At 44.1% G+C, this 20,104-nt stretch overlaps 1 protein-coding gene across 1 annotated transcript; it reads right to left on the reverse strand.

Moving 5' to 3' along the window:
* Positions 1 to 845: 845 nt before the first annotated feature.
* GPR161 (G protein-coupled receptor 161) lies at positions 846 to 19,543 on the reverse strand. The gene is made up of 6 exons (XM_066600007.1): positions 19,459 to 19,543; positions 16,690 to 17,092; positions 11,201 to 11,922; positions 10,994 to 11,098; positions 9,391 to 9,507; positions 846 to 6,961 (listed from the first exon to the last, which is right to left on the reverse strand). Exons 2-6 carry the CDS (start codon positions 17,055 to 17,057, stop codon positions 6,720 to 6,722), a joined length of 1,554 nt encoding a protein of 517 aa, XP_066456104.1. The 5' UTR covers positions 17,058 to 17,092; positions 19,459 to 19,543; the 3' UTR covers positions 846 to 6,719.
* Positions 19,544 to 20,104: the final 561 nt, after the last annotated feature.

Raw genomic sequence — 20,104 nt, forward strand, 5'->3', positions numbered from 1 at the left:
CCCGGCATTTTTCCAGATGAAAAAGTTGTCCATGCCGGATTTTTCCTTCAGGTATTTTGTGTCAGATCTGCGACAGAACCTCCAAAGGGAAGTGAAAGCGGCCTTTGTTCTCTTTACACTAGAAAGTCAATAATGGTATTAAAAATATCTCTGAGAAGGGAAGCACTTCTGGAGAGCTCATCTTAGCAGAGTGCCGCAAGATTTCTCGTACGGCACTTAAAGGTTTCCAATAAAGCTCTGAATGTTCAGTACAAAACATGTTTTATTAACAAATGAAATGATGCATTTGGAATGCTATGAAATGTGCACATATTTACAGGTACATAGAAAAACAAACTACATGCAAACCAATGGAATACAAAACACTGTTCAAGGTTGACAGTCAATAATATACAGTTCGAATGCACTTATAAGGTATAAGGCAATAATAACGTACTCCTTGATCTGGGCACTCGTCATACAACACTTGATAAACCATGTAAAAAAACTAAAACTTTAAATGTGGCTCCAGTTTAGGTTACCTTCCTCCCTTGATATAGAGAGCTGCTTAGGAAACCTGTCAGCGATTTTCTCCCAACTACTTTTACAAATGTCATACCGGTACAGTGTGCAAAAAGTTGTCAAAAACATACAGCACTCTGTGCTAATTAGTATAGGAGTGTCTGCAGGACAAGTAGAGAGAAGGGGGGTCTGGTAACAATGGGGATCTTATATACCGTTGGGTCCTTTTACACGGGACGACTGTTGGGCACTTCAGCGCCCAGTCATTCCAACAATTATTTATGCAGAAGGAGGATTACCCACTGGATTGAGGTCTCCCCCCCCCCCCCCCCCCCACTCCCCGCTGCAACCCCCTACTCATCCACGGCACCCCCCGAATCTTTTCGCCCGAGTACGGAAGTACTCGAAAATCGCGGTACTCGGGCGAAAAAGAGGCGTGGCCGAGTACGTTCGCTCATCTCTATCCAAAACCAAACACTTTCTATATAAGGCTTGGTTAAAACGCAAAATAGTAGCCAAAACGCCAAGAGGTCCACAAGAAAAAAAAAGGAAAACAAAACAAAAAACAAAACACAGGAACTGGTCAAAACAAACAGTCTGGAATGGTGTAACTGGCCCCCAAGATAATTTAGTCATCCATCCTTTGGAATATTTTAAGACACAAAAAAAGTGATGTACAACAGTCATATTGCAGGTTTTTTTCTGCATTCAATCGCACTTTAAGACACTCATTGAGCACAATGGACCATTTTCTGTAATGTCTTAGAGCCCATTCACACCTGTGCCTACGGTTCCAGTCCATTTCCACTGTTTGGCCTTATGCTCTTAGCCAACAATGAAAATATGAGAACCGGCAGCGGCAGCACATGCTGGACCCATTGAGACTATAATAGGGTCCCCTAAACATTATCCCGGACAAAATAGTGTAGCATGCTGCGCCATTTCATCTGGGATTTTATGCCAGATCTGCACCAAAGCTCCAAAAAACAGATTTAACGCAGATGTGACCAAGGCCTCAGAACATTGGGAAAGTCATTTGGCAGATATGTATATTTTTGATAAATCTGAAATAGTCTTTACTCATCCTTCGGCCCACAAAAATTGTACCATGCCAAGTCAGGCTTATACTTGGGCACCAGTTCTGCACAGCGCCAAACTATGAGAGGCAACCGCCATCTGGCAAGTGCAATTTAACCTGTATATCAAATTGTGTTCTTTCCACTCCATGTATGAAGGTTTTAGAGAGAGGGGACAGACACTCTGCATTAAAAAGCAGGCCATAGAGTTAATTATAGGTCATCAGATGCCACCATTTTGCCCGACTAGCTCGTCTCCGAGGGCCCTCTAAAAGACGGATTGGGTATGTTGTATTTCATCATGTCCGATAGTTTGTTCCTCTAGGACAGTGCATTTGACTAGACCAATTCAGGCAAAAATTCTCATTCTTGCATGGACTACACCCAAAGCTTCGCTCATTTGTTTTTGCCGGAAGAGAACAGAACAGAATAATAAAAATACATGTAATCCAAAGACTTGTGAATTTTGCAGCAGCATTGTAATATAAAAAGGATATAAAAAGAGTGTTCACTACTTGGATCTAAATCACTAAAGTATAAAATCTGCATTTTTAACACTTTGAACAATGTAAAAATTTATGAGCTTAGAAAAAATGGTAATACAATGAGGAACTACGCCTAAACGTACACCGCATGGGGCCATCACAAAAATCTGCAAGCTGCTTATTACAATTTTGCAAACAAGATAGACCAAATCCACAACAGGACCAGATAATGGTAAGAGATAAGCTACATAGCAGCCCACCCCATTAACTGGCTGGCTCCACAACGTGATGGTAAGTTCTTATAATACATTATAGGCAAGGTGAAATAAAAGGCCTTCAAAGTCAATTAAGTAGTGTTTAGGTTCAAGTGTAACTAAACATCCAACATTTTAAAGTGACACGACAGAAGTTTTAATTGATAGGGTTCCGAGTACCGAAACCCCCACCGTTTCCTTAAATGAAGGGGCTGGAACGCTCATCTAAGTGCTGTGCTTAAATGGCTCTTTTCAGCTCTCCTCACAGCGGTGTACCGGCTCAATAGAAATTCTGAGCTTATACACGGATCACAGATGGAAGGGCACAGCACTCAGCTAAGTACTTACACCCTTTGTTTAGCAATTGTTGGGGGGCTCAGCTTACCAATCCAAACTTCTGACATGTCGCTATGACTAGTGTTGACCGTTGTGATCGGGACAATTTTTGCCAAATCACCCCGATCTCATTTTTAGTATAAATTGCCAAAGTACTGTCCCTCTGCTTTTAACGCAAAGGACAGATATGTTGGCTTAGCAATGCTGGATTTGAATCTAATCTTGACGGAGGTTTGAACCTGGGGCCCCACCACTTCAAGGCAGCAGTGCTCGCCGCTATGCTAATGCCACCAATGTCACTACCATCACCACCTCCACTGTTCTTCAAGGTACATTTTGGAGGCCAAATTAGAGAACCCGATTTTAACTCCTATTGATTTTAATAGAAGTCAGAATCAGGGGTCTCCAATCCTAGTTATTTTTTAAAATCTGGTTGGTTACTCCCGATTGGACTATTTCATTTACCGCTCAACACTACTTATGACTTTTCAGATTTCTGAAAGTTTAGGTATCCTTTAGCAATATTCCAGCAGTGCATATTGTCTCCCGCCCACTCAGTTGTCTCCATACATTTTGTGCTTAGATGAGCCCAAGCCCATCTACAAGCACAAGTCTTGCTTTCCTCTCTAGACAGGATGTCAGTCTCCTGTGTGGCTAGTTTCCTACAAACTAAGGAAATACATCATCATCTACCAAATCCCTCTTGCCAATTATCTCTCCTAACCACGAAGCTCTATTCTGTTTGTTCCTCTGTACGTCTCTCCATGCATAGTGAGCTGCAGAAGATATTGTTTCGCCCTTTCTAAAAAGCCAGGAGTACAAGGATATTTCAAGCAAGTCCCTACGATGACTGACAGCAGCTGCCCCGACTCACGCTGCCCTCCTCTGCTCTCTACTATAAGAGGGGAAAAAGGATCCAAGATGACGCATAAATGGCACATCAATCAACACCGCTATAAACAAGGCGTACCCAGAAGAGCCTCTACATTATCCTTTAATAACCGCCTATGCTGCACTGCATAGGAAAAAAATATCTGGAATGCTTCTGTAAGTCTCAAGACCCCAGACCAACTGGGATGTAGGAACATATCTGAAGGCCCCATTGAAAAGTCTAAGATCGTTAGGCATGGAATCCATAGCAACCAATCTGTCTCTGATGATTTGTTCAGTTAAAAACTTGATTAGCACTGTGCTACAAGATACGGGGAAACGCAGCTTGGCAGCTGTTATGTGATGCCACTCAGCATCTTAAGCAATAGTAACTTAAGGCTATTCATTTAAGGCTGTCCATGCTGGGCCCCACTTTCACAATTACAACATTTTTTTTTCAACTAAGCATTTTCAGTGCAGACGGATCCATTAAAGAAATGTAAACCATGCACTATACTTGTTTTATTGCATGGGCCCCTATGGGTGACAGGTGAATGTATGGTAAACTGTAGAATATGACAGGACTTCAAGAGGCAGCTTATAAACCAAATATAAAGCCCAAGTGCAATGTGAACAGAGCCTTGGGTAGAAAAACAAAGTCAATACTGAAATACAAATTTTGAGTTGACCTATTTTGCAATTATTAAGGTTTGTCCATGGTCTAGAAACTCCGGGTCCAAGAATCCGACCTGATTTGATATTAATGGCTTATCCTAAGGATCGGCTATCAATGTCGAAGTCCCGGAAAGCCCCTTTAAATTGAGTTGTTAAATCTGAAATGTATCAACCAATATTTCTTGTTTTAACTGCTAAACTTAATACTCAGATTTTGCAGTAATCTGTCCTGCAAACTTGTATTAATTACTAAAGGCACGAGCACAAACATTGTGCATAGTCAACGTCTAGTCAACCCATCCAGGTTCAACCAGAACCGCTCTTAGAAAAGACAGATTTTCAGCCCAACATAAAAGAAGCGCCGATCGGCAAAGCATGTCGATCAGCGCTCATTTACATGTCTTTTGCAGGGGCTGAAAAATTGCTATAGGAGGACAAACAATGGTTCCTATGGTAGTTTGTCCCCATGGACAGCTGACTAGTGAACATTTTTATGCTTGCTAAAAAGCAACAATCAGACACAACAAGCGTTTGCTTGTTTGTCGGTTGATCATTGTCCCTTTTACACGGCCCAAGGAGTGTTCAAGCTAAATTTTGTGCCGATAATTGGGCCATGTAAAAGGGCCTTACTGCTCCTTTTAATTTACGCCTTGAAGAGTCTAACCTTCTATAGGGGAATCATACCAAGTAGAACGTATACTTGTCTGTACCTGAAGCAGGACCATCCAGATTAAGGCCTCATGTCCACTAGCTAAATGGAATTGCGGATTCTGCAGCGGATTTTGCCCATAGGGAATCATTGGCCATCCGCGGTCCATTAAATTGATTTTTGCACCCGCGGATGGCAATTTAAAAGAATTGCGTTTTTCACGCGCGGGAGAAAAAAACGCGGCATGCTCCATTCTGCCGCGGATTCCGCACGGATCGGCAACGTTGCTATCCCATTGATAGCAATGTGTGCGGATATCTGCATGCCAAAAAAATACCATTTAAAGCAAATCTGCTGCGGAAATCCGAGGCAGATTCTGCGCGGATTGTATTTTTCAAGTGGACATGAGGCCTAAGGCATCTAATAAATCGAGAAGATAGAAAATAAAAAATGTTTATAGACTGACACCCAATTGTCTTGTAACATTGCTCTGGCATTTAATGGGTATATTCACATGGCAGATAAGTTGCTGGAATGTCTGCAAGCACCATCCAGATAGATAGGATGGGCATAGAACTCGTTGCAACAATTGTGCCATGAAAATAAATCCTACATCAAAATCTGGCATATTCTGGACTAGTGGAAATGTCCCAGCGTTATGACAGTGAAAAGAAAGCTATATTAGATGGATAGGATAGAGAGGTCTCAGAGCAATATTAAACCCTTCTTTTACAATTGTTTGCCAGGAATTGGTGATGGCGTACCTCTTAGTTCATGCAACACAGTAGTTACTGTTATTTAGCCTACAGCATCAAAATCTTAAGGGGGTTGTCCCACTACTAGCTGTGGGAAACAGACAGCTCCATACATTGCGCAGTGGTCCGGGTTAGTACTGCAGGCTGACTCTTACTGAAGTAGATGGGATTAAGCCTGCAATACCAACCTGAGCCACCGCACAATGTATGGAGCAGTCTGTTTCCTGCAGCAAAACAACTAGAAGTGAGACAACCCCTTTAAGTTTAATTCTGACATATGGAGGTATTTAAAAAAAAACCTGTGAATTCAGTTGGTAAAACAATAGCATGTAGGCACAGGTGAGCACTTACGTATGACATGTCAGCCTAGTTTTCCGCTAAAAAAAATAATAAAATCATACTTTCAGACCAAAAATCAATTATGCAGATATAAAAAAAATAAATATATGTAAACAAAAGTGCTATAAAAACAAACACACACATTGTATAAAACGGAAAAAAATACAAGAAAAAAAAAGTGTGCCGCGGTGATTATAAACTAACACGTTTATATCTAAAATGTAAGACAGCGTACCAAACACGTAAAAATCCCATATAAAAGTAACAAAAAGGATCATCCCCTCAAAAGCAATACTACTGTTCTATAACACTAAGGGCTCGCTCATACGGGCGTACGCGTCCCGCAAATTACGTGCGTATTTGTCACGCATGTACAATATGCAGTAAACGGCAAATACACATGTTACGTAATACATGTTAAATCTCCATCGCCTATAGGGGTGTGTAATACGCACCAAAATAAGACACGATGCATTTTTTTTCATGCATGTGAAAAGAAATGCAGGTGTACGTGGCCCAATAGGATTCAATGGGCTTTTAGCACCGTGCGTTACATGGGTGACATACGCCCATGAGTGTGATTGAAGAGCAAGCCCTACTGTAAAGCACTCTAGAGGCGATTCTGATCCCTCGCTCATGGAAGTGGTTGAAGATGGTCAACAGCAAATGACACCAGTAATGACAAGAATGGGCTTCCCTTTGCCTGAAATGCATGTTATATGAGTCGCTTCCAAGAACCCTCTTGGTGGACGCCTCCTCATGTATTGCTGTACGGATGATCATGCAGCCCCTTCCTCGATGCTCTGCAGTACCACCCTTTGCTTCTGGAGGGCATGGCCTCTGCTGCCTCGGTTCACTCCAGAATTCCCTGGTAGGGGCTGCACCGTAGAGGGCGCATGCAGCGCTTCTTCTCCAAACAAGCTGATTTTTGCATCCATCTCAATTGTTTTCGCCAAACTGAAAGCATAGGACTCTAAGGAGACGGTAGATGGGGCTTCCTCAGCCGGGGCTTTTTTAGCATCTGTGGACACAAGTATGTTCATCAAACATTAGAGGTTTTCTACAAGAAATAAATGCTGTGTTCCCCTGAAAATAAGACACTGTCGTATGTTAGATTTTGCCTCAAAAGAGGCACAGTGTCTCATTTTCTGTAAGGGGGGGGGGGGGGGGCCCTCAATCCAATCAGAGCACTCACTTGCTGATGCTGGGGGAATTCAAAGGCCCGTTTACCAGAGAGAGAATCCTCTGACAGCGGGAAGGATTACATAGCAGCCTACCACAGCGCCTGGGAGATCATCGCGGGGGACACAGACCCAGCTGCGAGGCTTATATTTTAAGCCCCCTGAAAATCAGGGTAGGGCTTGCTATTTGGGGTAGGTCTTATTTTCAGGGAAACACTGTAGTATTTGTACCTTACAAAAGGGATAATATCACAAAGCCTGGGTCTACCAATGTATTTCTCTGCTCTAGATCATATGGAACACTAAAAGGGTAAAGGGGAAGGGGTTGTGTTTATGAGATTACCCTGTCTATGCTACATACCACTGGAAAGTATATTAGAATTCCATTTGGGAGCTTTAAAGGTCTTTTTTTTTTACACCCAGGAGTGTAACAATGGGACGCCCTCTAGGTCTAGAGCAAAGAAGATTTCTACACCAACATAGAAGGGGGTTCTTTACTGTAAGAGCAGTGAGACTGTGAAACTCTCTGCCTGAGGAAGTGGCGATGGCAAATTTGATAAGAGTATAAAAGGGTCCTGGATGTCTATCTTGAGTGATACAATATTATAGGTTATAGTCATTAATAACTTCAGAAGGGTCGGTGATCCGGGGACTTTTCCAATTGCCAGACTGGAGTCAGGAAGGAATTTTTTCCCTTAAATGGGGAAAATTGGCTTCTACCTCATTGGTTTTTTTTTTTTATCATCAGCATTGGGGGTAATAGGCTGATCTGGATGGACAGATGTCTTTTTTTTGGCCTTACACACACTGTTGCTTGCAGCAGCAAGCAATGTCCAACTTCACTAGCACATGGGAGAAAAGGTCTCAATATTATTGTAAGCTAGCTGAATTCATAAAGGCCCATTTACACGGAGCTATGATCGCTCAAATGACAGTTTGAATGACAGCTTTGAGCGATCATTTTGCATAAACTATTAAGTAGCTACTCAGCTACTTCATAGCAATTAGGTGTGTAAATGAAGACTTCGCTGTATGCAGTTAATAGCCCAAGGGCCATTATCTGCACTCAGATCCTTTGTTCTCCATGGGGAAACAATGCCATCAGCACTCCCTGTGGCGAACTACTGATAAGAGTGAATGACGATTTTTAGGTTGGACTGAATTTAACGATCAGCTAGCAGTGCACGAAAAGCGCACGATGGGCGCACATTTAGATGTAATGAGTATTGCTAAAACAATGGGCTTTTAGCGATCATCGGCTGGTGTAAATGGGCCTTAAGTCAGGGAAAATGTCAGGTTTTGTATCAAATTGACTGCTAGGTAGGTTATACACTTCTAGCTTTCTTTCCCCACTCAGCCTAAGGCCTAATGTCCATGGCATGCACGGATTCCGCCTGTGCCTGCAGCCAGTGAGCCCTGCTTACCTGATTTCCCTGACAGCGGCATCTGCGCGGATCCCCCCACTTCCGGGTTCGCTGTACTGTGCATGGTCCTCTGTCGGACATGAGCAGTACAGTTTTTTTTAATCTCCCGCGGCACACCCACTGTGTCAGCTGCAGGTGTGCCGCGGATCGGACAGCTTCCATCGAAATTTTCTGCGGATCTGTAGAAAAATGGAGCACTCTATGATTTGTTTTCTGGACCAAAAGGTCCGCAAATCAAATCTGCATGCTTTTAATCCACTTGTGGATACCCAGGCTTCTTTATGGGCGTCTTGATTTGTGGATTTCCCACGCGGATTCTGCAAATCAAACTTGCCTGTGGACATTGGACCTTAATCTTCTCAGTCACTTCTCTTTGTTGAGATAGGAGCAAAAAGTAACTAAAGGTACCTTTACACGGTGCGACCGTCGGGCACACAAGTACCTGACAGCCATCCCAGCGACTATCGCTTCTGTGTGATAATAGAGGTAGAGATCTCTTCTAGACACCCGCCTCAATTCACAGTAAGCAAGAGTCAATCAGAGACTGAGCGGAACTCCTGATTACATTGTGTGAGCTGAAACAGAGCAACTACTGAGTGACTTCTTGCGCAGAGCCTGGTTAGAAAGAAAAAACGCACTGTACATGCATGAACATCGCAGGTAAAACGGTCAGTTTTTCTCTGACCTCCATTGCATTCATTCATGTGAATACTTCCTAACACCTTTTTCCTGTTAGCCAGCTGACAATAAGGAAGATCTTTCCAACATGCAGCCTAGGGTCAGTTTTCCATACAGAAATCCAGTAAAATACAAAAAAGCCAAACCCCCGCTCTAACAAACCTTACCGTTCTTTTGTTCCACTTCATCCTCAAAAGTGACAGAACTTTTCCTCCTGGAATACAGGATGCGAGTGTGCTGGGCGCTGTCAGAGCTGCAGTCGTCTAGTAGCATGACATCAGTACCTAGCCAAAGAAGGGAAATATATATATATATGGATTACCAGAAGCTTCACCACCGAGACCCTCCCTGATCACTAGTGCGTCTTTGTGACCCCCTATAGAGTGTGTTTGGAGCACTAATGTGCAAGCTCACTGACCCCCATACCATATGTTCTTCCTTGCCATGTCCGTACTGGCGAGGAGGAACAAGGGGACATGGGATTCTAACATTCAGTGGGGGTCTGAGTGCTGAAACCTTTAGCACCCAAGCAATGGAAAAGTTGGTAGTGGGAAGTTTCCTAAAAAGGTTTTTTTCCCCAAAATTATAAAAAAGGGATGGCATAGCGCCAAGTTTCCCCTGCCCAGCAGCACCCACGCCACCTAGCTGTGTAATGCCCTGCAGTCCTCCCCAGTCACTTGAAGACAGCTATGCTGCAGTTCCCTGCACAGCAGCAGGTTCTCGGGGGCATCACTGTGCAGAAAAGACAGTGAATCGGACACATTGCACCAATGCTGTAGCTCCTTCAGCCTCAGAATCGGTAGAGTCTTACCAAAGTGATGGCATATCCTCGATATATACTATCACAGTTGTGATCAACATTAATGGCACCTCTGACAATCACACACGTCAAACACAAGGCGCGAGGGCTGAAACCTCATTCTATGTGGCCCACTGGCCATGCAGCAACCTAACAAGCATTCTACTCATCCAACCTGCAACAGCGATCCAGTGGCGATATAGAGTTTGTGACCGCTACCGGATTGCTGTGTCGGGTCTGTGACTCGGCCAGGTACACAGTGTCCTCGCCCGCAGGCTGGGTCAGATTCCGTTGTGAGCTCTCGCATGCGTAATCCAATCCGCCCTTGGACATTAGGCCTTAAGAAAGGACATCCTTTGCCCCAAACAATGCAGTGTGATTTTGTTAAGATCTTGCAAGATTACATGCAACTTTATTGCTGTGTGCACAGTCCTTTTTAGTATCCGATCATGACTCTCGAGTCAGCTGATGCTGAAGTATTACTGGAAAATGGTCAAATCCAAACTTTAAGCAGAATAAAACTTGATATGAAGCAGAACGCAGGACTTTCTCCCTTCCAAATAAAATGTTTCTTCCTCAATTCTGATCTGAAAACATTGACCTGTCAAAGTTCCAAAAACACGGAGACGCCCGTTCTTTGACAGTTGACTTCCATTTCCAAAGAGAAACCTTATGTTGTTATCATCAATCCTAACTATTATCAAGAGGCAAAGACTGGAAGTGTCTGGCGATGACGCCATGTCTGTATCGTTGAGTGGGCGCCGGTCCCGATACTCTTTCCTCTCCTACCACTACCGAAGATAAGCAGCTGCTCCACAAACTGCTACTACATATATGACACAACCAACTGAAGAGGAACATTCATAAACCCGTAGACGTTTTATTATTTGGAGTGCGATGCGCTTTAAGGAGAACCCTACTGTAAGCCAACCTACGACGGCCATCGATGGAGAAGTCTACAATCTAGTTACCTGAATCGTTTGAGTAGCTGAAACCAGTGTTAGTTGTAGTGCTTTGGTGATCTGAATCCTTCCCACTTGCTATTAGAGCAGTCAGATGTGGGGATAGTCCAAGATCTAGCAAACACAAAGAGTACATCAGTCAACATACACAAAAACAATGCCAACCTGAGTGCCACAGCAGTCCCATACAAAATACTTGGGCCGTATCGATATTACCTGTAATCCTATTAGAAATGCTGAACATTCGTGACGTTCTGTGCTGCTGGTGGAACGGGTCTCTGTACCGGTTGCCAAAACACATGCCGAGAAGCTCCTTGCGCACAGTTTTGTTCCAAAGTCCATAAATAAGAGGATGGCAAATTGCACTTGTGAAGGATAGCCAAGTAGCCATAGTCTCCAGAACAGGTAAAACACTGTTTTTTCCCCATAAGGCCTCAGTGCTTATAACAATCATGTAAGGCCCCCAGGTAAGCACAAAGGCCCCAATAACCACCAGTATTGTAATGAAGGATTTACACTGGTTAGCGGAATAGACAACACTGGAAAATCCATTCTTTCTGCTTCCCGAAGAAGACGTTGAAGTACTAGAATTCTTTCTTCCGTTCTTTTGGGAAGCATCTTGTACAATTATGACAGTTCCACAATGGATCTTTCGAGCCTTGATGCGAGCCACTCGAAAGATGAACCCATAGCAAACCATCATAGTGATAAAGGGTAGCAAAGCACACCATATCTGCCAAAAAGCGGTGTACCCGGCTTCCTTGTGCCATGCTGCTACACACATCCATTTAAAGTGATCAAACTCCAATGATGACCAGCCAAAAAGAGGCGGAAGGCATCCTATGAGTGAATGCAGCCATACATACGCTATGGCCAATACTGCCCGGTTTCCGGTAATTTTCATAGGATATACCATTGGATAAAGAACCGCATAATACCTATAATAAAGGTAAAAGACAATTAATGTGCACTTGTTTGGAAACATATAATGGAGAAAAAAAAAAAAACTTTAAAAAAAGGCATATAAAGGGAAATTACAGCTCCAATGTGCACTTCCTGTTCACCCTAGCAACTCTGTTGACATGCAACACTCTGCCCGTATATAAAGTGTCACAAACTAACTGCAGCCTACCACAGGCTTCAGCGGTGGATCAGGGATGGGTGATTATATGCATTCTGTATCCTTAATTTAAATGTTATTTTTAATCAAACTATATATTTTTTTTAGTTAAAGAAATATAGGGTGAGGCAGTGAGGGGGTCGCCCTTTTCAGGGAGGTTATTCTGCTTGCTCATCTAGATATTATAGTTTGGGACATTCTAGGGTGCAGTTAGATTTTTATATATAATTTGATTACTAATTACATTTAAATATTAAGAAAACAGTACACATATATGTGAATCTCAAGTACTTTTTGTGGCCCTTTTTTTTTGGCTGTAGGGAAACATTTATTCTTGACATTTTGTTAGCTTTTTTGGGCAAGTATGTGTTGCATTATTATTTTTCCGGATGGCCAATAGGTTTAGAAAATAGATATATCTTGGAAAACGCCTTTAAATGCAAAGACAAAATAAGTTAGAGATATTAAAAAGAACACACTAAGCAAAACTATAGAGGGCCTGAAGAGGCAGAGCATGACACAGAGATTCCGGTTGATGTTCTCCGGCCTCGCAGGTCCTGCAGCAGGCACAGCACAGTATCAGTTTTTCTTAAAGTTTGTCTTTAACTTTATTTTATTAGTTTACTTTATGTTAACTTTAATAACTCAATTTTATTAGTACAGAACAAATTCTTTATTCCAATAGTCCATCACTAGTTTTCAGCAGAGGACTGCAAAATCCACTAGTATCTGTTAGAACTATGACCAGCCAACAACTCAGAACTTTTTATAATTAGAGATGAGCGAGCGTGCTCGCTAAGGCAAACTGCTCGAGCGAGTAGTGCCTTATGCGAGTACCTGCCCGCTCATCTCAAAAGATTCGGGTGCCGGCAGGGGAGAGCAGTGAGTTGCGGCAGTGAGCAGGGGGACCGGGGGGGAAGAAAGTGAGAGAGAGATCTCCCCCCGTTCCTCCCCGCCGGCACCCAAATCTTTTGAGACGAGCGGGCAGGTACTCACATAAGGCACTACTCGCTCGAGTAGTTTGCCTTAGCGAGTACGCTCGCTCATCTCTATTTATAATCTTTTCACCTACCCGTTTCCGCCAGATTAAGGGAATGTCACTGTATAGAGCAACCCTGTACTATCTAATTAAGCTGATAATTACAGTTTTAAGACCAGACATGACGGGATTTCAAGAAATGTACGATACAAAGAAACATTTGTTCCATGCAAGATCTTTATTTTTCTGGGCGGCGAGCCATGTTTGAAGTGCTTAAAGCCAATAAAGACGTGTGGTCACCAGCGGCCAAAATTCCTTGACAGCTGAACTTCTACTCTTAAAAAAATAAACTTTCCCTTTTTACAGCTCACCAACGAAAATGGGCGTAAGTGTCAGAGGCTGAGATACAACAGCTGCGGCCCTCGGCTTGTGTAACATCCATCTCCTAAGTCTTTAGGCAAAAGCGTAGAAATGTTCTGCTTTGTACGAAAGACTGTTTACGGCAGGAACACACTCATTTCCAAGAATTCCTAATAAAGCAATGAGGAGCGTCTGCAAAACTGTGAGCAAACTCTAAAGTCTGCTCAACAGTGAACACTGAAGGGGAATTACATGTGTAACGAAGAGACCATGGAGCAAATAACCGATTTAAAGGATTGTCCCATCAGAGAAAACCCCTTTTAGAATGTGGCATCCAAAGCGAACAGCCGATTGATTCGGATCCCACTTTTGGCACCCTGGCAAATTGCTGCTTTTGCAAGGGGAAGCAGCGGGAAACCGGGCGGCGGGTGCTGCATGGGAAATGAACAACATTACGGTTGAATTGAAATGAATGCCTGTCCTTGTAACACCCGGACAGCTTCATGTCCGCCACGACAGGGGGCACCGTTACAGTGTGGGTCATAAGGGGGGACCCCGCTCTACGATGTTCCTAGGTGCAGGTCATATGACAAAAGGTGGTGTTCTTAAACGAGAAGATCTATGGGACTGTAGCGGATACATTATTTTCTTGATGTTTAACCCTTTCCAATCCAATTTGTATCCTGGTTTTCCTAGGGGGCTTACGCTGTTTCTGCTGTTATACAAGGGCGCTATCTGCTGGCTAAAGCCAGTACTGCATGAGGTGACACGTTGGATAGGCTCAGACAGCAGAGAGGCTGGCAATATACAGTAAGAGAACCCCGACGGACGTCTTTCAACATCGGAGCTGTACAGCCTTAAATCATAATGTCTTTAGATGTCAGACAATGGATTGGAAAGGGTTAAAGTACTGACTATACAGAGATCAGAACACAAAGCCCGTCTGGAGAGCCACATGTCACCTGAGACATCGGTTTTTACTTTCCGTCCTTCTGTTCCATTTTTTTTTTAATAAATGGAGCAGGAAAGCGGAATTGTCTAATGACGGAACCGAACGGCGCCAGATGAAGCCTGTTGACCATAACAGGATCTGTCTGGCTTCTGTCATACTCTCCAGATTTTGTTAACCCTTCAGTGACAAAGCCTGTTTGTTCCTTAATGACCAACTGATTTTTCTCATGGTCGCATCCCAAGAGCCATAACCTTTTCATTTTCCCGATGATATGCCTTGTGAGGGCTTGTTTTTTTCTTTTTTTGCTGGACAAATTATATTTTTTAGTGGCATCATTTTTTTGTACATATGATGTATTGTATAACTTTTAGTAATTATTTTTAGGGCGATTGGGTAAAAAATAAATCCTGCCATTTGTTTTTCATTTTTACTAGTGCGATATCATTATCCTCAGGGTCGGCACGATTCTGACGATACCAGTTTTGTTTTGCTATTTTTGTATACAAAAACTACTTTTAAAAAAGTTGCTTGTGTGTTGCCGCATCCCAAGAGCTAGGGCATTGTTATTTGTCCATCGACAGAGCTCTGTGGGCTCTCTCTTTTGCGAGATAGTCTTTATTTATACAATATTTGAGAACCTTTTGATTGCTTTTTATTCTATTTTTTCCTAGAGGCAAGATTAACAAAATCTGCAATTCTGGCAAGTTTTTATTTTTAATGGCATTAGCCATGCAATATAAATAATACGTAAAATTAATTCTGCACACCTAACGACTATGTTAATTTTTTCGTCACTGGTGCTATGTGAAGGGTTTTTTTGTTGGATGTGTTGTACTTTTTAATTGTTGATCTACACAACATTTTCATCTCTTTCTATGCCATCTTTTGTAAGGTGAAATAGGCAAAATTAGCTATTTTCGCCACGTCACCCCCCCCCCCCCCCCATGATGTATGCGATGTGGGTTAAATGATGTACTAACTTTTCTCTGGGTCATTACGAACGCAGAGATACCATACGTATGATTTTTTTAAATAGTAAAGGGGGAAAAGTGGGGTTTTGATGTTTTTATTTGTTACTATATTGTTTTATACTTCTTTAACTTTTTATTTTTGTCCCACTAAGGGTCTTGAATATCAGTATCTTTTATCAATAATCGGATACTTTGCTATACTGAAGTATAGTAGTGTATTGGAAAGTCCATGAAGCTTAGCCAGAGGCCAAGCCTCGTAGGCCACCATAGTTTGCAGACCCAGAGGCTAACATTCAAATCTCTGGGTGCCATAACAGTCAATTGGAGACCTGCAATTCACATTGTGGAGGTCCGATTGGTGAGAGAGGGAGCCCCCTCCCTCTGACAGCATTTTACATGTAAAGGGTGAACCAGCGTGGATCTGTTAGCTAAACACCTGCTCTCCCTGGCACACCCTGTGAAATACGGTGGTGGCAGTATCATGGTTTGGGCCAGTTTTGCTTGCCATCATTGATGGAACAATGAATTCTGAATTATACCAGTAAATTCTAAAAGAGAATGTCAGGACATCAGTAAGCTGAATCTCAAGAGAGAGCCGGTCATGCTGTAAGACAACAACCCAAAATACACAAGCCATCCTACAAGAGAAAGGTTAAAGAAGAGGAAAGTTAAAGTTTTGGAATGGCCAAATCAACGTCCTGACTAGAGATGAGCGAGCATACTCGCTAAGGCAAAATACTCGAGTGAGTATTGCCTTTTGCGACTACCTGCCTGCTCGTCTTTAAAGATTCGGGTGCCGGCGGGGAGGAACGAGGGGAACAGATCTCTCTCTCCCTCCCCCCGCAACTCACCGCTCACCCCTGCCGGCACCCGAATCTTTAAAGACGAGCGGGCAGGTAATCGCAAAAGGCAATACTTGCTCGAGTAATTTGCCTTAGCGAGTACGCTCGCTCATCTCTAGTCCTGATCTTAATCCTATAGAGATGTTATGGAAGGACCTGAAGTGAGCAGAGGAAACCCACCAACATAACAGAGTTAAAGCTTTTCTTGTATGGAGGAATGGGCTAAAATTCCTCTAAGTCGATGTCCGTGACTAATCGATAATTACTGGGACCGTTTAGATGAAATTATTGCTACATAAGCGGGTCCCACCAAATACCGAAAGACAAGGTTCACATACCTTTGCCACTCACCTGTGATACTGGCTCATTTTCCTCAATTTGGTTCTCTTTTTCTACTTTTATAACTTTTGAAGGGTTCATAAACTTTCCAGCGCCATTGTAACTAAAGAGAAGTCTAAGAGATGGAAAGAGAATTACGTACCTGTCAATGGCGATAATTCCCAAGGTAAGCATACTGGCAGAGCTGATCAGCATGTAAAGAAGTGCAGAAAAATTGCACCACACCACTCCAAAAATCCATTCTCTCAGGATTGAGCTGACAACAACGAATGGCAGGACCAGCATAGACAGTAGGAGATTGGAGAGAGTCAAGCTGAACACAAACTTATTACTGAGGGACAGCAAGTAGGACTTCTTATATAGTGTGATCACAATGACCAGGTTACCCAGGCATATCAGAATGTCTATGATAATAATGGCGATAGATTCCGCTACAATGGTCGCTCCGTTCTCCGCGGTTGGCTCCGTTTCCACACCATTTCCTCCGGAAGAGTTGTTGCTCATTGTCATTTACAGCGAAATCCTATCTGAGTCATGCTGGGAACCTGAAGAAACAGAACCGAATACATAAACCTCCTTGCCGTTCTGCAATAATAATACAATGTATTCCCCAGGGTGCGAGGAGTCATTTAAAATGGAAGCACATTTGGTACTAAAAAATGTAAATGGACATCAGTCAGTGTCCCTGTGGCGGCTACACCAGTAGAACAGTCTCACAGAATTACTGGGAATTAAAGCGTCCTGCGGCAAAAATATAAATTACAGACACAAAAGCTACTAGGGTTCACAGAAGAGTGCACTGCCCTTTACAAATAATATAGAACCTTTAGAAAATAATTTAAAAAGTCATCCTGTGCACTAGATGGAAAAGTGGAGTAACTCCCCCGAAAAGGGCGACCCCGCACATAAACTTAACCCTACGACACCCTAGCTTTCCTTTAAATAAAACAAATAGGAAGGTATCCAACATTCAGGGTTAGGAAAAAATGAGATTGGATCCACATAATGCACAGAAACAATACAAATTATTATTATTTTTGGTCATTATTAGAGATGAGCGAGCATACTCGATAAGGCAAACTACTCGAGCGAGTAGTGCTTAATTCGAGTACCTGCCTGCTTGTCTCTAAAGATTCGAGTGCCGGCAGGGGGCGGGGAGCGCCGGGGGAGAGCGGGGAGGAACGGAGGGGAGATCTCTCTCCCCCTTGCTCCCCGCCACAACTTACCTGTCACCAGCGCCGGCAGCCGAATCTTTAGAGACGAGCGGACAGGTACTCGAATAAGGCACTACTCGCTCGAGTAGTTTGCCTAATCGAGTATCCTTGCTCATCTCTAGTCATTATGCACCTAGTATGTGCAATGTTCAGAAGGTCATTGAAAGATTGGATGGAAGTTGGACCCATTAAAATCAGTGGGTCTTTTCACACTACCAAAAAGAAAAAGTTGCAGCAGGTCTTCTCCTGGTCTGATTCCCGGACAAAAGTAGCACATGCAATGTCCATTCTCCAACACAGCGCACGGCAGACAAGCGGGGTGTCCATGAGAGTCAAAGCGACGCAAGATGTGACCGAGAATCTCGAGCGTAACTCGCACTCTGCTGCATGAACGCGGCCAAATTCTCAAAAAATATGGGAAGCATAAAAAGTTGATGTCAGCGATGGCGGTTTTTTGATGACACGTTCCCTTTAATTGCTAGAGGGTCACCCAAGGACTTTAGACATCGGAGTGCTTGTCCATATACAGCTTAGCAGAGACCCCCATAGAGAAGACAGGTGGGGTTTATCACACGCTTCCTGATGGGCGGCTCACACGGGCGGAAGTGCTTTTTGGCTGCGCAAATGCGAGGCCCATTTGCACGACTGAGATGCACTTTCCGCGCTCCTGCGTGTATTTGCAGGTTTTCTGTGTCACATTTACACTAGCCCATTGATTTCAATGGTCTCATGTGGTGTGCAAATACAAGACGGGCCACGTCACGCCATCGCACATCCATGGTGGGTTCTATTCGCTGCCTACTATGTGCGTGTAACAATGCTGAGCAGATATGCTGTGTGAGCGAGCCCTAAGGGACACGACAATATGGGAAGTTAGATACAAGGTTTGCAGAAGTCCCTTATTTCTTCTACGTCCGCCGGCGTTCTCCCTCGGAATATTCCCGCAGCGGCGCCAACTTTCCTTCATACCAGTTTTTCGGCTGCCTGTCCATTGGCGTAGCGATACCCCACAGCGGAGATCTGCCACCGGGGAGCAGGGGGGAGCTGACGGTTCCCCACACTGACAGGCTGACCACTGAGAATCGCTATGACTCTCCGCTCATGGACAGGGGGCTGCGCTCTCCATAGTAACACAATGGAAAGCGTTCGCTGCATTAACCGCGGACGGATTATCACCGTGGGGAACGCAATGAACATCCGCCGGCGGACAGGAGGCCTTAACTGCAGGTATGTTGTGGTGAGATGCTTAACCGCATCCACAGGTGAGGGCGGCTCTGCGGGGGGCACAAGGGCGCAGGTGTGTGTAGTGCAGCGTCTTGCCGTTGGGCGCGGCGGCATGCTGCTGCGTAGGGGAGCGATATCACACTGCGGCTTTATTCTGTCTCTCAGCGGCGTTGCGTGTAAACCCGCTCAGACAGGGCAATCACCGCGCAGCGTTTATTACACACCCATAGAGAACAATAGGGCTCTCCTGTGTGTAATACGCAGTGAGATAGAACACGGGCGGGCGTATTACACGCAGTGTCACCACCACACAATAGAAGGAAGGTAAACAGATACAGCAGGGTGCGTCCTGACGGCGTTATCTGCAGACTAGTCTGGAGCCAGCACCCCGTATATAGGGGAGGACACGGGTTACTACACAGATTAGTCCCATCACTGTCCCCCTGCAGAGACATCACCGCCGCCTGTCATACCTTCTGTCCCTCCGCTACAACTCTCTCATCCACTGCATGCCCGCAGCCACCCGGAACTACACGGCAGCCCGACCACCACTTCCGGTAACCCTCTCACTGCCGGGGGGCTGACCTGCGCGCCTCGCACAGCGCTCCAGCAGGAGGACAATCAGGAGGTTAAGGGTTAATCTATGTAATCCCTCCAATACCCGCTGCAGCAGGTAGAGCGCCTAGAGCAGGACACAGCCCGCTGGGGGGCTTCCGACAGACGACCTTTCTGCAGTGACAGGGAGGTGCAGAGCTGCCATGTCCTTGTGTGCTACAGACACTACAAGTCAGAAGTAGTAAGAGAGGAGGATAAACCTGAAATAGTCTGCAGAAGAGCAGAAATCCCAAGGGAGGGACACCACAGGGTCTCCAATTACTACATGCATTAGTGGGGGCGTATAGTAAAGAAATACTCATCCCCCACTGATGGGCTGCTGCTCTGTTTACTTTCTCTGCGGTGATCATGTGGTTATTTAACCCTTAAGGACGTGGACCTTTTTTTTTTTCATGTTCAGTTTTTCCTCCCCACCTTTAAAAAAATCCTATCTCTTACTTCTGCATCCAGGTCGGTGTGTGAGGGCTTTTACTGCGGGACGGCTTGGATTTTCAGTGGTACTGT

This window comes from Eleutherodactylus coqui, chromosome 4, assembly GCF_035609145.1.
Source record: "Eleutherodactylus coqui strain aEleCoq1 chromosome 4, aEleCoq1.hap1, whole genome shotgun sequence".
In the NCBI taxonomy this organism is placed as follows: Eukaryota; Metazoa; Chordata; class Amphibia; order Anura; family Eleutherodactylidae; genus Eleutherodactylus; species Eleutherodactylus coqui.